At 42.7% G+C, this 15359-nt stretch overlaps 1 protein-coding gene and 1 pseudogene across 1 annotated transcript; one reads left to right on the top strand and one right to left on the bottom strand.

Annotated features, from left to right (window-relative positions):
- The window catches only part of LOC145864306 (GATOR2 complex protein WDR59-like), a 33750-nt pseudogene extending 26008 nt beyond the window's left edge, over nucleotides 1-7742 (bottom strand).
- Nucleotides 7741-15359, top strand: LOC106588067 (RNA-binding protein NOB1). The gene is made up of 9 exons (XM_082969868.1): nucleotides 7741-7888; nucleotides 8540-8672; nucleotides 8868-9001; nucleotides 12096-12167; nucleotides 12643-12792; nucleotides 13724-13978; nucleotides 14361-14458; nucleotides 14617-14761; nucleotides 14838-15359. The coding sequence occupies exons 1-9, from the start codon at nucleotides 7820-7822 to the stop codon at nucleotides 15099-15101; spliced, it is 1320 nt and encodes a 439-aa protein (XP_082825994.1). The 5' UTR covers nucleotides 7741-7819; the 3' UTR covers nucleotides 15102-15359.

Raw genomic sequence — 15359 nt, 5'->3', positions numbered from 1 at the left:
CTGAACATAAGGGACACTGGGCTGAACATAAGGGACACAGGACACTTCAATATGTTCAATCTTAAATGAAATATTTCCTGAAGGTGTAAAATTATCATTGAAAAACTCCTCCACTCCTCTCTGATCAACGAGTAAGTGTGTACCAGTATAGCATTTAGCATTGACCCCTACACAGGTTATAATGTAGTACTGACCCTACACAGGTTATAATGCAGTACTGACCCTACACAGGTTATAATGTAGTACTGACCCTAACACAGGTTATAATGCCAGTACTGACGCTACACAGGTTATAATGCAGTACTGACCCTACACAGGTTATAATGTAGTACTGACCCTACACAGGTTATAATGTAGTACTGACCCTACACAGGTTATAATGTAGTACTGACCCTACACAGGTTATAATGTAGTACTGACCCTACACAGGTTATAATGTAGTACTGACCCTACACAGGTTATAATGTAGTACTGACCCTACACAGGTTATAATGTAGTACTGACCCTACACAGGTTATAATGCAGTACTGACCCTACACAGGTTATAATGTAGTACTGACCCTACACAGGTTATAATGCAGTACTGACCCTACACAGGTTATAATGCAGTACTGACCCTACACAGGTTATAATGTAGTACTGACCCTACACAGGTTATAATGCAGTACTGACCCTACACAGGTTATAATGCAGTACTGACCCTACACAGGTTATAATGCAGTACTGACCCTACACAGGTTATAATGCAGTACTGACCCTACGAACATCTCCATCATGACTGGAGGCCAGAAGGTACTGATTACGCCCCCGCTAAGTGTGAGAGAGAGAGAGAGAGACAGAGAGAGAGAGAGAGAGAGAGAGAGAGAGAGAGAGATAGTGAGAGAGAGATAGTGAGAGAGAGAGAGATAGTGAGAGAGAGATGAGAGAGAGATGGAGAGAGAGAGAGATAGTGTGAGAGAGAGAGAGAGAGAGACAGAGAGAGAGAGAGAGACAGAGAGAGAGAGAGAGAGAGAGAGAGAGAGAGAGAGAGAGAGAGAGAGAGAGAGATGGAAAGAGAGAGAGAGAGAGAGTGACAGAGAGAGAGATAGTGAGAGAGAGAGAGAGAGAGAGAGAGAGAGAGAGAGATGGTGAATCCAAGACAGATGACCTAGAGAGGTCAAACTGTGATTATCTAAAGACTGAAGTGCCTACTCACCCACTGCAGACAACGCCACTGTAGGATTCCTGTAGGTGTTTTTTACAGTGTTGTTTACAGTGTTGTTCAGGCAGAACATCAATCATTTCATCTCAGGGCTGGTTTCCCAGACATAGATTAAGACCTGAACCAAAAACATCCTCTACATGGAGAGAGAAAACAGATTAATGTATGGAAAGAGAGAGGCGTATTATATCCTACCTGGTTATTGATAGAGGTATATCCTACCTGGTTATTGATAGTATAGAGGGATATCCTACCTGGTTATTGATAGTATCGAAGGGCATCCTACCTGGTTATTGATAGTATAGAGGTCTATCCTACCTGGTTATTGATAGTATAGAGGTAAATCCTACCTGGTTGTTGATAGTATAGTGGGCCATCCTACCTGGTTATTGATAGTATAGAGGGATATCCTACCTGGTTATTGATAGTATAGTGGTAATCCTACCTGGTTATTGATAGTATAGTGGGATATTCTACCTGGTTATTGATAGTATAGTGGGATATCCTATCTGGTTATTGATAGTATAGAGGGATATCCTACCTGGTTATTGATAGTATAGTGGGATATCCTACCTGGTTATTGATAGTATAGAGGTAAATCCTACCTGGTTATTGATAGTATAGAGGTAAATCCTACCTGGTTATTGATAGTATAGAGGTAAATCCTACCTGGTTGTTGATATTATAGAGGTAAATCCTACCTGGTTATTGATTAGTATAGTGGTAATCCTACCTGGTTATTGATAGAGGTATATCCTACCTGGTTATTGATAGTATAGAGGGATATCCTACCTGGTTATTGATAGTATAGAAGGGCATCCTACCTGGTTATTGATAGTATAGAGGTAAATCCTACCTGGTTATTGATAGTATAGAGGTATATCCTACCTGGTTATTGATAGTATAGTGGGATATCCTACCTGGTTATTGATAGTATAGAGGTCTATCCTACCTGGTTATTGATAGTATAGAGGTAAATCCTACCTGGTTATTGATAGTATAGAGGTAAATCCTACCTGGTTATGATAGTATAGTGGTAAACCTACCTGGTTATTGATAGTATAGAGGTAAATCCTACCTGGTTATTGATAGTATAGTGGTATATACTACCTGGTTATTGATAGTATAGAGGGATATCCTACCTGGTTATTGATAGTATAGAGGTAAATCCTACCTGGTTATTGATAGTATAGAGGTAAATCCTACCTGGTTATTGATAGTACAGAGGTATATTCTACCTGGTTATTGATAGTATAGAGGTAAATCCTACCTGGTTATTGATAGAGGTATATCCTAGCTGGTTGTTGATAGTATAGAGGTATATCCTACCTGGTTATTGATAGTATAGAGGTATATCCTACCTGGTTATTGATAGTATAGAGGGATATCCTACCTGGTTATTGATAGTATAGTGGGATATCCTACCTGGTTGTTGATAGTATAGAGGTAAATCCTACCTGGTTATTGATAGTATAGAGGTCTATCCTACCTGGTTATTGATAGTATAGAGGAATATCCTACCTGGTTGTTGATAGTATAGAGGTAAATCCTACCTGGTTATTGATAGTATAGTGGTAATTCTACCTGGTTATTGATAGTATAGAGGTAAATCCTACCTGGTTATTGATAGAGGTATATCCTACCTGGTTATTGATAGTATAGAGGGACATCCTACCTGGTTATTGATAGTATAGAGGTCTATCCTACCTGGTTATTGATAGTATAGAGGAATATCCTACCTGGTTATTGATAGTATAGAGGTAAATCCTACCTGGTTATTGATAGTATAGAGGTAAATCCTACCTGGTTATTGATAGTACAGAGGTAAATCCTACCTGGTTATTGATAGTATAGAGGTATATCCTACCTGGTTATTGATAGTATAGAGGGAATCCTACCTGGTTATTGATAGTATAGTGGTAATCCTACCTGGTTATTGATAGTATAGTGGTAATCCTACCTGGTTATTGATAGTATAGAGGTATATACTACCTGGTTATTGATAGTATAGTGGCCTATCCTACCTGGTTATTGATAGTATAGAGGTAAATCCTACCTGGTTATTGATAGTATAGTGGTAATCCTACCTGGTTATTGATAGTATAGAGATATATCCTACCTGGTTATTGATAGTATAGAGGTAAATCCTACCTGGTTATTGATAGTATAGAGGTAAATCCTACCTGGTAATAGTTAGTATAGTGGTACATCCTACCTGGTTATTGATAGTATAGAGGTATATACTACCTGGTTATTGATAGTATAGAGGGATATCCTACCTGGTTATTGATAGTATAGAGGTAAATCCTACCTGGTTATTGATAGTATAGAGGTAAATCCTACCTGTTTATTGATAGTATAGAGGTAAATTCTACCTGGTTATTGATAGTACAGAGGTAAATCCTACCTGGTTATTGATAGTATAGAGGTATATCCTACCTGGTTTTGATAGTATAGAGGGATATCCTACCTGGTTATTGATAGTATAGTGGTAATCCTACCTGGTTATTGATAGTATAGTGGTAATCCTACCTGGTTATTGATAGTATAGAGTTATATACTACCTGGTTATTGATAGTATAGTGGCCTATCCTACCTGGTTATTGATAGTATAGAGGTAAATCCTACCTGGTTATTGATAGTATAGTGGTAATCCTACCTGGTTATTGATAGTATAGAGGTATATCCTACCTGGTTATTGATAGTATAGTGGTAATCCTACCTGGTTATTGATAGTATAGTGGTAATCCTACCTGGTTATTGATAGTATAGTGGTAATCCTACCTGGTTATTGATAGTATAGAGGTATATCCTACCTGGTTATTGATAGTATAGAGGTAAATCCTACCTGGTGTCCCAGATACAGATGTAGGTGTCTACAGAGCTCGTGACTAGATACTCCGGTTCAAACCAGGACCAGTCCAAGTCACTGTAGGACCTGGCGACATAGACATACCTACAGTACATATCCACACAGATCAGGCTTTGTCCCAAATCGCACCATATCCCCTGTATAGGGCACTATTTTTTTTGACCCGTAGGGAATAGGGAGCCATTTGGGGACCCAGACGTACGGGAGCATCTCCTCTGTGTTACCTGATGACCCGTGTGTGTCCTTGCAGGGATGCGTGGACCTCCCCGCCACCATCACGCCACGTGTACAGGTCAACACGCTGGTTACTCTGGAAACATAAACCTCTAGTCAGACAGATCACAGAGCAGAGACTGGGTCTGTTCAGTAACCAGGATGTTATGGTACCACCATGTGGGAAGTGATGACCACAACTCTCACAGGACGCAGTTTGACCTGAACAAAGGTCTGGATCCAATCAGAAACTGACTAAGTCGCTCCGGATAAGACTTGAGCCTGCTCAACGTCTCTCCGGATAAGACTTGAGCCTGCTCAATGACTCTCCGGATAAGACTTGAGCCTGTCAACGACTCACCGGATAAGACTTGAGCCTGCTCAACGACTCTCCGGATAAGACTTGAGCCTGCTCAATGACTCTCCGGATAAGACTTGAGCCTGCTCAATGAATCTCCGGATAAGACTTGAGCCTGCTCAATGACTCTCCGGATAAGACTTGAGCCTGCTCAATGACTCTCCGGATAAGACTTGAGCCTGCTCAATGACTCTCCGGATAAGACTTGAGCCTGCTCAATGACTCTCCGGATAAGACTTGAGCCTGCTCAATGACTCTCCGGATAAGACTTGAGCCTGCTCAATGACTCTCCGGATAAGACTTGAGCCTGCTCAATGACTCTCCGGATAAGACTTGAGCCTGCTCAACGACTCTCCGGATAAGACTTGAGCCTGTCAACGACTCTCCGGATAAGACTTGAGCCTGCTCAATGACTCTCCGGATAAGACTTGAGCCTGCTCAATGACTCTCCGGATAAGACTTGAGCCTGCTCAATGACTCTCCGGATAAGACTTGAGCCTGCTCAATGACTCTCCGGATAAGACTTGAGCCTGCTCAATGACTCTCCGGATAAGACTTGAGCCTGCTCAATGACTCTCCGGATAAGACTTGAGCCTGCTCAATGACTCTCCGGATAAGACTTGAGCCTGCTCAACGACTCTCCGGATAAGACTTGAGCCTGTCAACGACTCTCCGGATAAGACTTGAGCCTGCTCAATGACTCTCCGGATAAGACTTGAGCCTGCTCAATGACTCTCCGGATAAGACTTGAGCCTGCTCAATGAATCTCCGGATAAGACTTGAGCCAGCTCAATGACTTTCCGGATAAGACTTGAGCCTGCTCAATGACTCTCCGGATAAGACTTGAGCCTGCTCAACGACTCTCCGGATAAGACTTGAGCCTGCTCAACGACTCTCCGGATAAGACTTGAGCCTGCTCAACGACTCTCCGGATAAGACTTGAGCCTGCTCAACGACTCTCCGGATAATAGCCTAATTTATAAATATAAAAAGTAAATGTAAATCAATAGAAAAATCTTTTACGCAATTGAATGATGAATTGTTAACGTTTTTGTTGATCTTTTAACAGAGTACTCACAGAGGCAGCGAAGACGTGGGACTCCGCCTTGTGAGGGGTCCACTGAACCGTCCCCTCGTCCCATTGGCTCGGTCTGAACCGTCCCCACGTCCCATTGGCTCGGTCTGAACCGTCCCCTCGTCCCATTGGCTCGGTCTGAACCGTCCCCTCGTCCCATTGGCTCGGTCTGAACCGTCCCCACGTCTCATTGGCTCGGTCTGAACCGTCCCCACGTCCCATTGGCTCGGTCTGAACCGTCCCCTCGTCCCATTGGCTCGGTCTGCCAATCTTCCTGGGGGCTTCAGACGGAGTCTCCAGGTTCACCACATACAGAAACCTCCGTCTGAAGGAGAGGAGATCAATCTGATCTGATTAATCTGATTAATGACTGAGGCAGAGCTACAGTGACTGAGGCAGAGCTACAGTGACTGAGGCAGAGCTACGGTGACTGAGGCAGAGCTACGGCGACTGAGGCAGAGCTACGGTGACTGAGGCAGAGCTACAGTGACTGAGGCAGAGCTACAGCGACTGAGGCAGAGCTACGGTGAATCAACAGCCTCGGCTGGTAAGGGATTTATAACATCCCCAAGGCAATGTGAGGAGGAGTGTTTTCACTGTCTGGTGGTGGTGCTGTAATGTGTGGTAAAAGGACTGGTACACACCCAGACAGGACAGCATGTCCACCCAGGCAGTCCACCGACATAGCAGTGGCCTGGAAAGATAACACCCAACAAGCATTTTATTATTATTATTATTTACTTTGTTAGGGGGGTAGATCAGCTGTAATATTGCAGATAGATTGATGGAGGCTACAATATAATTGTCTGCATCATTTCCAATCCCACATATTAAATATTTAATGTAAATATACAGTATATACTTAATGTAAATATACAGTATATACACACATATATACATACATACATATATATACATATACATACACACACATATATATATATATATATATATATATATATATACACACATATACACACATATATATACATATACATACATACACACATATATTTACACATATACATATACACACATATATACATATACATATATGTAACCGATGTGAAATGGCTGGTTAGTTAGCGGTGGTGCGCGCTAATAGCGTTTCAATCAGTGACGTCACTCGCTCTAAGACTTGAAGTAGGGTTTCCCCTTGCGTTGCAAAGGGCCGCGGCTTTTGTGGCGCGATGGGTAACGATGCTTCGTGGGGTGTCAGTTGTTGATGTGTGCAGAGGGTCCCTGGTTGGAGCCCAGGTTGGGGCGAAGAGAGGGACGGAACCTACACTGTTACATATATACACACATATATATACATATACATATATACACACATATACATATACACACACATATACACACACAGAGCGTATTCTACAGATATACTATATATACACTATCCACATTCTGTTCATCACTACTGTAAGTCGCTTTGGATAAGAGCGCCTGCTAAATGACTAAAATGTAAAAATGTAAATGTAAATAATGTCTATACATCCCATCCCATACACAGTACCAGTACATATACACACAGTACCAGTACCAGTACATATACACACAGTACCAGTCCAAAGCTTGGACACACCTACTCATTCAAGGGTGTTTCTCTATTTTCTACATTTGTAGAATAATATTGAAGACATCAAAACTACGAAAGAACACATATGGAATGATGTAGTAACCAACAAAAGTATTAAATAAATAAAAATCGATTTTATATTTTAAATTCTTCAAAGTAGCCACTCTTTGCCTTGATGACAGCTTTGCACACTCCTGGTATTCTCTCAACCAGCTTCAAATCAAATCAAATTGTATTAGTCACGTGCACCGAATACAACAGTGAAATGCTTACTTCCAAGCCCTTAACCAACAATGCAGTTTTAAGAAATTACCAACAACAAAAAAAGTAAGAGATAAGAATAACAAATAATGTTTTATTTGATGATGGCGAGCCGCCATCTTCCTCTTACGGCGACAACAAACGTCAAACAACAACAAGACGTCACACGACGTCCCGTTCCATCAAATCACGGACAGCGCGAGAACTCCTCCGTTGTCTTGTGATTGGTCGGTGACGCTGCGGGAAGGTAGCTATCCAAGATGGCTGCTACCATGGTGGAACATGTTGTCGTAGACGCAGGAGGATTTTTGAAGAAAGCAGCTCTTCAGGTGAGGGTTTAAACCCGTGTTACACATCAGTAGTGATGTTCCCCTCCAGGATCAGAAGTATTTCATGTGAATAACTTTTTATTACAAGCTGCGTGTTTGATGTGAGGTCTGGATAACTACTTAACGTGGTTCATCCTGTTTAAATGGCCACATCAACATCATGTACCTGCCTATATTATCATTTATACATTGATATATATATTCTTACCGATTTCATATATATATATATATATATATATATATATATATATATATATATATATATATATATATATATATATATATATATATATATATATATATATATATATAAGAATATCTATTTCCTACAAAATAATGATTGGTTAAGACCACCCAGACGGTTAGGTCATGGCCAGTTGATCGTGGTTGGAGATAGGCGAACATGCAGTTGTAGCTAGTTAATAAAGAGTTATGTTAAGAAATATCCTGTAGTTCTGCGTTTTATTATTTTGTACAAAGCGTACAAAACAAGACATATAGCAATGTATAAATGATAATATAGGCAGCTACATGATGTTGATGTGGTCATTTAAACAGGATGAACCACGTTAAGTAGTTATCCAGACCCTGACATCAAACACTCAGCTTGTAATACAAAATAAAATAACAAAATACATTTTTATTTTGTAGGAAATCGGTAAGAATATCTACACCCTGAAGGATGTAGTAGAGGAAATTAGAGACAAGGCAACCCGGAGAAGTCTGTCAGTCCTACCATATCAACTGAACTTCAGAGAGCCGTACCCAGAGGACATCAGATTAGGTAGCTAACGTTTTTTTTTTTTTTAATTACACTTTTTTGATCCATTTCTGTTTGTTTGATTTGTTGTAGTGGATATTTTGTTTTTGTTTGTAGAACACTGCCTCTCCAACATCACTTCTATAGTTGTTGATGGTAATAAACATATTTTCCAGTATTGTGATGCTGGTACTGAGTGTTGTGGTGGTCTGTGTTGAGTGACTGAGTTCTCCAAGAAGACTGGAGACTACCCCAGCCTGTCTGCCACAGACATCAAGGTGTTGGCTCTGACATACCAGTTGGAGAGAGAAAACGTTGGGACTGACCACCTGAAGAAAGAACCTGAGGTCAAGGTAAGACGGTGAACAATGAGATGTGACCCCAAATGGAACCCTATTTCCCTTTCTGCACTACATAGGGAATAGGGCTCTGGTCTAAAGTAGTGCACTATATAGGGAATAGGGCTCTGGTCTAAAGTAGTGCACTATATAGGGAATAGGGCTCTGGTCTAAAGTAGTGCACTATATAGGGAATAGGGCTCTGGTCTAAAGTAGTGCACTATATAGGGAATAGGGCTCTGGTCTAAAGTAGTGCACTATATAGGGAATAGGGCTCTGGTCTAAAGTAGTGCACTATATAGGGAATAGGGTGCAATAGGGCTCTGGTCTAAAGTAGTGCACTATATAGGGGATAGGGTTCTGGTCTAAAGTAGTACACTATATAGGGAATAGGGCTCTGGTCTAAAGTAGTGCACTATATAGGGGATAGAGTGCCATAGGGCTCTGGTCTAAAGTAGTGCACTATATAGGGGATAGGGCTCTGGTCTAAAGTAGTACACTATATAGGGAATAGGGCTCTGGTCTAAAGTAGTGCACTATATAGGGGATAGAGTGCCATAGGGCTCTGGTCTAAAGTAGTGCACTATATAGGGGATAGGGCTCTGGTCTAAAGTAGTGCACTATATAGGGAATAGGGTGCCATAGGGCTCTGGTCTAAAGTAGTGCACTATATAGGGAATAGGGTGCTATAGGGCTCTGGTCTAAAGTAGTGCACTATATAGGGAATAGGGTGCCATAGGGCTCTAGTCTAAAGTAGTGCACTATATAGGGAATAGGGTGCTATAGGGCTCTGGTCTAAAGTAGTGCACTATATAGGGAATAGGGTGCTATAGGGCTCTGGTCTAAAGTAGTGCACTATATAGGGAATAGGGTGCCATAGGGCTCTAGTCTAAAGTAGTGCACTATATAGGGAATAGGGTGCTATAGGGCTCTGGTCTAAAGTAGTGCACTATATAGGGAATAGGGTGCCATAGGGCTCTGGTCTAAAGTAGTGCACTATATAGGGAATAGGCTGCCATGTGGGACACAACCAGTGTAAGGGACTAGTTAACCCACAGAACCCTGAGTAGGTCTGGCAGCCTGGCTACCAGGACTATTTACATTACCCCCCCCCCCCCCCCCCCCAACCCCCCATAGGCTGTTCTGTCTTTTTACTGTTGTTTTATTTCTTTACTTACCTATTCTTCACCAAATACCTTTATTGCACTATTGGTTAGAGCTTGTAAGTAAGCATTTCACTGTGAGGTCTACTACACCTGTTGTATTCAGCATTTCACTGTGAGGTCTACACCTGTTGTATTCAGCATTTCACTGTGAGGTCTACTACACCTGTTGTATTCAGCATTTCACTGTTAGGTCTACTACACCTGTTGTATTCAGCATTTCACTGTGAGGTCTACTACACCTGTTGTATTCAGCATTTCACTGTGAGGTCTACTACACCTGTTGTATTCAGCATTTCACTGTAAGGTCTACTACACCTGTTGTATTCAGCATTTCACTGTGAGGTCTACTACACCTGTTGTATTCAGCATTTCACTGTGAGGTCTACTACACCTGTTGTATTCAGCATTTCACTGTGAGGTCTACTACACCTGTTGTATTCAGCATTTCACTGTGAGGTCTACACCTGTTGTATTCAGCATTTCACTGTGAGGTCTACTACACCTGTTGTATTCAGCATTTCACTGTGAGGTCTACTACACCTGTTGTATTCCGCATTTCACTGTGAGGTCTACTACACCTGTTGTATTCAGCATTTCACTGTGAGGTCTACTACACCTGTTGTATTCAGCATTTCACTGTGAGGTCTACTACACCTGTTGTATTCAGCATTTCACTGTGAGGTCTACTACACCTGTTGTATTCAGCATTTCACTGTGAGGTCTACTACACCTGTTGTATTCAGCATTTCACTGTGAGGTCTACCTACACCTGTTGTATTCAGCATTTCACTGTGAGGTCTACTACACCTGTTGTATTCAGCATTTCACTGTTAGGTCTACTACACCTGTTGTATTCAGCATTTCACTGTGAGGTCTACTACACCTGTTGTATTCAGCATTTCACTGTGAGGTCTACTACACCTGTTGTATTCAGCATTTCACTGTAAGGTCTACTACACCTGTTGTATTCAGCATTTCACTGTGAGGTCTACTACACCTGTTGTATTCAGCATTTCACTGTGAGGTCTACTACACCTGTTGTATTCAGCATTTCACTGTGAGGTCTACTACACCTGTTGTATTCAGCATTTCACTGTGAGGTCTACTACACCTGTTGTATTCAGCATTTCACTGTAATGTCTACTACACCTTTTGTATTCAGCATTTCACTGTAAGGTCTACTACACCTGTTGTATTCAGCATTTCACTGTGAGGTCTACTACACCTGTTGTATTCAGCATTTCACTGTGAGGTCTACTACACCTGTTGTATTCAGCATTTCACTGTGAGGTCTACTACACCTGTTGTATTCAGCATTTCACTGTAAGGTCTACTACACCTGTTGTATTCAGCATTTCACTGTGAGGTCTACTACACCTGTTGTATTCAGCATTTCACTGTGAGGTCTACTACACCTGTTGTATTCAGCATTTCACTGTGAGGTCTACTACACCTGTTGTATTCAGCATTTCACTGTGAGGTCTACTACACCTGTTGTATTCAGCATTTCACTGTGAGGTCTACTACACCTGTTGTATTCAGCATTTCACTGTAAGGTCTACTACACCTGTTGTATTCAGCATTTCACTGTAATGTCTACTACACCTTTTGTATTCAGCATTTCACTGTAAGGTCTACTACACCTGTTGTATTCAGCATTTCACTGTGAGGTCTAGTACACCTGTTGTATTCAGCATTTCAGTATTCGGCGCACGTGACCGACGACACAGCTCTTAGATCCCTCTGTAGATGCCTACTGGACAACTTTTATTTGTATTACATTTCAAATCTTTTTAATGAATGTTTATCTTATTCAACACTTTGTTCTAGCTTGCTATTTGTGTAGGTAGCTCTCAAGTAAACACATCAATGTTAAACTTTGATTTGATGTAAGTGTTTTCAGTGGGTCCACATCACAGCATTGACATGTCGTCTGTCCTCAGGTCCAGGTATGCAGTACGAGGAGACATCCAGAGGCTCCCGTTGGCGTGGCAGGGTTCCACTTTCCCTCAAAGGTACAGTCCAAACAAATGACATGAAATCCACTCTGTTGTTAACCGTAATAGTACTGATCCGTAGTATCCATGTTGAGATGTGAGACCTGAGTAAATGAACAACCTACAAAAGGGGTAAACCTCTAGAATAACCATGTGAATGAGGGGAAACCATGTGGGATGATCGTTAGTACAAATCAACCACTTGTCTGTTAACATCTAGAATAATAGTTAAGTCTCTCTCTCTCTCTCTGTGTCTCTCTCTCTGTCTCTCTCTCTCTCTGTCTCTCTCTCTCTCTGTCTCTCTCTCTCTCTGTCTCTCTCTCTCTCTGTCTCTCTCTCTCTCTCTGTGTCTCTCTCTCTCTCTGTGTCTCTCTCTCTCTCTGTGTCTCTCTCTCTCTCTGTGTCTCTCTCTCTCTCTCTGTGTCTCTCTCTCTCTCTGTGTCTCTCTCTCTCTCTGTGTCTCTCTCTCTGTGTCTCTCTCTCCGTGGTCCAGAGACCGGCTGATGGGCTGTTCAGTGGCAGACAGACGCCAGCAGCACAGACACAGCACAGCTATAACCCTCCAGAGATCGGAGAGTACAACAGCTTCCAGTTCTGGAGGAATCCTCTGCCCTGCTTTGACACTGACCTTCTGGAACTAGTGGTGAGTAGAACACAGACTACCACTGATCTAGTGGGGACTAGAACAGACTACCACTGATCTAGTGGGGACTAGAACACAGACTACCCCTGACCTGCTGGGGAGTAGAACACAGACTACCCCTGACCTGCTGGGGACTAGAACACAGACTACCACTGGGGAGTAGAACACAGACTACCACTGACCTGCTGGGGAGTAGAACACAGACTACCACTGATCTAGTGGGGACTAGAACACAGACTACCACTGATCTAGTGGGGACTAGAACACAGACTACCACTGATCTAGTGGGGACTAGAACACAGACTATCCCTGATCTAGTGGGGAGTAGAACACAGACTACCACTGGGGAGTAGAACACAGACTACCACTGACCTGCTGGCTCTAGTGGGGAGTAGAACACAGACTACCACTGATCTAGTGGGGACTAGAACACAGACTACCACTGATCTAGTGGGGAGTAGAACACAGACTACCCCTGACCTGCTGGGGACTAGAACAGACTACCTCTGACCTGCTGGGGAGTAGAACACAGACTACCTCTGACCTGCTGGGGAGTAGAACACAGACTACCCCTGACCTGCTGGGGACTAGAACACAGACTACCACTGACCTGCTGGGAACTAGAACAGACTACCTCTGACCTGCTGGGGAGTAGAACACAGACTACCACTGATCTAGTGGGGAGTAGAACACAGACTACCCCTGACCTGCTGGGGAGTAGAACACAGACTACCACTGACCTGCTGGGGAGTAGAACACAGACTGACCTGCAGTTGTTGAGGGATTGAACCATGTGATGGAAACGTTCAAACATTTGGACAGATTGACACACCGTTGTCAAAGATGGATTCACAATGAATCACCTTTCTCTCTCTCTCTGAGTCAATGTCGGTGCTGATGAATCGATGTGGTTCTCGTTATTTACCTGCAGAACCTCTCGATATCGGACAGTGGAGCAGCAGACACCGTCCACACAGAACCTGAGACCGGGTCAGAGGAACACAAACACTCAAAGAATCATTCAGAGGAGCCCGGCAGTGGGTCGGAGGAGGAGGAAGATGAGGAGGAAGATGGCGGTGGTTGGATCACCCCTAGCAACATTAAACAGGTCCAGATGGAGACGGGGATCTGGGCGTCGCCCGCGGACGTTAAAGTGGCGTGTCTCACCACCGACTTCGCTATGCAGGTACTTGAGGCCCAAATGGACCCCTATTCCCTTGATAGTGCACTACTTCTAACCAGGGACCCATAGGTAGTGCGTAAGTAGTACACTATATAGGGAATTGGGTTGCCGTTTGGGACTTAACATTTTAAAGATTCGGGTTAAAATGAACTTGAATAGGTCGGCAAACTCATCTTTGTTTACATTTACATGTTAGTCATTTATCAGACGCTCTTATCCAGAGCGACTTACAGTAGTGAATTCATGCATTTATTTTTACATTTTTGTGTGTAAAACTGTCCCTGAGTGGTAATAGTTCATTTTTTTTTTTTAAAGTAGATTAAATCCAGTTGAGACCCATTTTTAGGATTCACATTCAGAAGGTAAACTGGGTTTGTTCCAACAGAACGTCCTGATTCAGATCGGGCTCCACGTCCTCTCTGTGAACGGGATGCTCATCAAACAGGCCAGGAATTACATGCTACGATGCCACGCCTGTTTCAAGTGACTACCTCCTTTTTTTAGTAGTAAATAAAAAACACCTGTTGATGTGACGAGGACCCGTTCTTTTTTTAATTTTGTAATTAGACAACTTTTACTCAACCTTGGTCTTTGAGAAACTTAATTAAAACGGATAGTTTGACCTTTTCTATTTGTTGTAGGACCACTACCAACATGACTAAGGTTTTCTGTCAACACTGCGGCAACAAAACGCTGAAGAAGGTAGCAGTGACGGTCAGCGAGGACGGAAGTATTCAGATGCATTTCTCAAAGAACCCCAAAGTGCTCAACCCCAAAGGGAAGAGGGTAAGTGGATGAATATGGTACCAGACCCCACATCATACTGTGGTATGAAACTCATCTTGCTCTCTGTTCCCTGTAGTACTCCCTGCCCCTGCCACAAGGGGGAAAACACGCCAGCAACCCCCACCTGGTGGAGGACCAGCGTTTCCCCCAGCAGCGTGTGTCCCGTAAGGCCCGCCAAAAGACGGACGTCTTTAACCCAGACTTCCTGGCCGGGGGAAGCTCACCTTTCTCCGATCATGACATCTACAGCCGCTCTGCCAACCTGCACATCACAGACGGAGCAGGTGGAGGCGGGCGGAGGAGGGCCAACCCAAACGCTGCCCGCAAAAAGAAATGTTGAAGAATCGGAAACCGTCTTCCACTAAAGAGAAACTGAACTGTGAAAATAGCTGGATTTAATACTAATGTTTTGTATAAAATTACAATTATTATTTTTTTTTTTAAAAAGGTAAACTTAATGAATTCCATGTTCAAATAATGTTTTATATAGCAACTACCAAGTTTGTAAAAGCCTCGAGGTATTTGCACTTTCTAGGCTTGTGTTTGTAACCTGCTCTGACACATTTGATGCCCCCTAATTAAAACACAGTTCAAGACA

The sequence above is a fragment of the Salmo salar genome, chromosome 26 (assembly GCF_965601325.2).
Source record: "Salmo salar chromosome 26, fSalSal1, whole genome shotgun sequence".
Classification (NCBI taxonomy): Eukaryota; Metazoa; Chordata; class Actinopteri; order Salmoniformes; family Salmonidae; genus Salmo; species Salmo salar.
This window is presented reverse-complemented; position numbering and strand designations above follow the sequence as displayed.

What these genes read in the sequence shown, in the direction of transcription:
- LOC106588067 (XM_082969868.1), top strand. Translation starts at nt 7,820, where the DNA reads ATGGCTGCTACCATGGTGGAACATGTTGTCGTAGACGCAGGAGGATTT. An exon ending in TGAAGAAAGCAGCTCTTCAG is followed by an intron (nt 7,889 to 8,539) that starts GTGAGGGTTTAA and finishes TTTATTTTGTAG; the next exon opens with GAAATCGGTAAGAATATCTA. An exon ending in CCACCGACTTCGCTATGCAG is followed by an intron (nt 13,979 to 14,360) that starts GTACTTGAGGCC and finishes TTGTTCCAACAG; the next exon opens with AACGTCCTGATTCAGATCGG.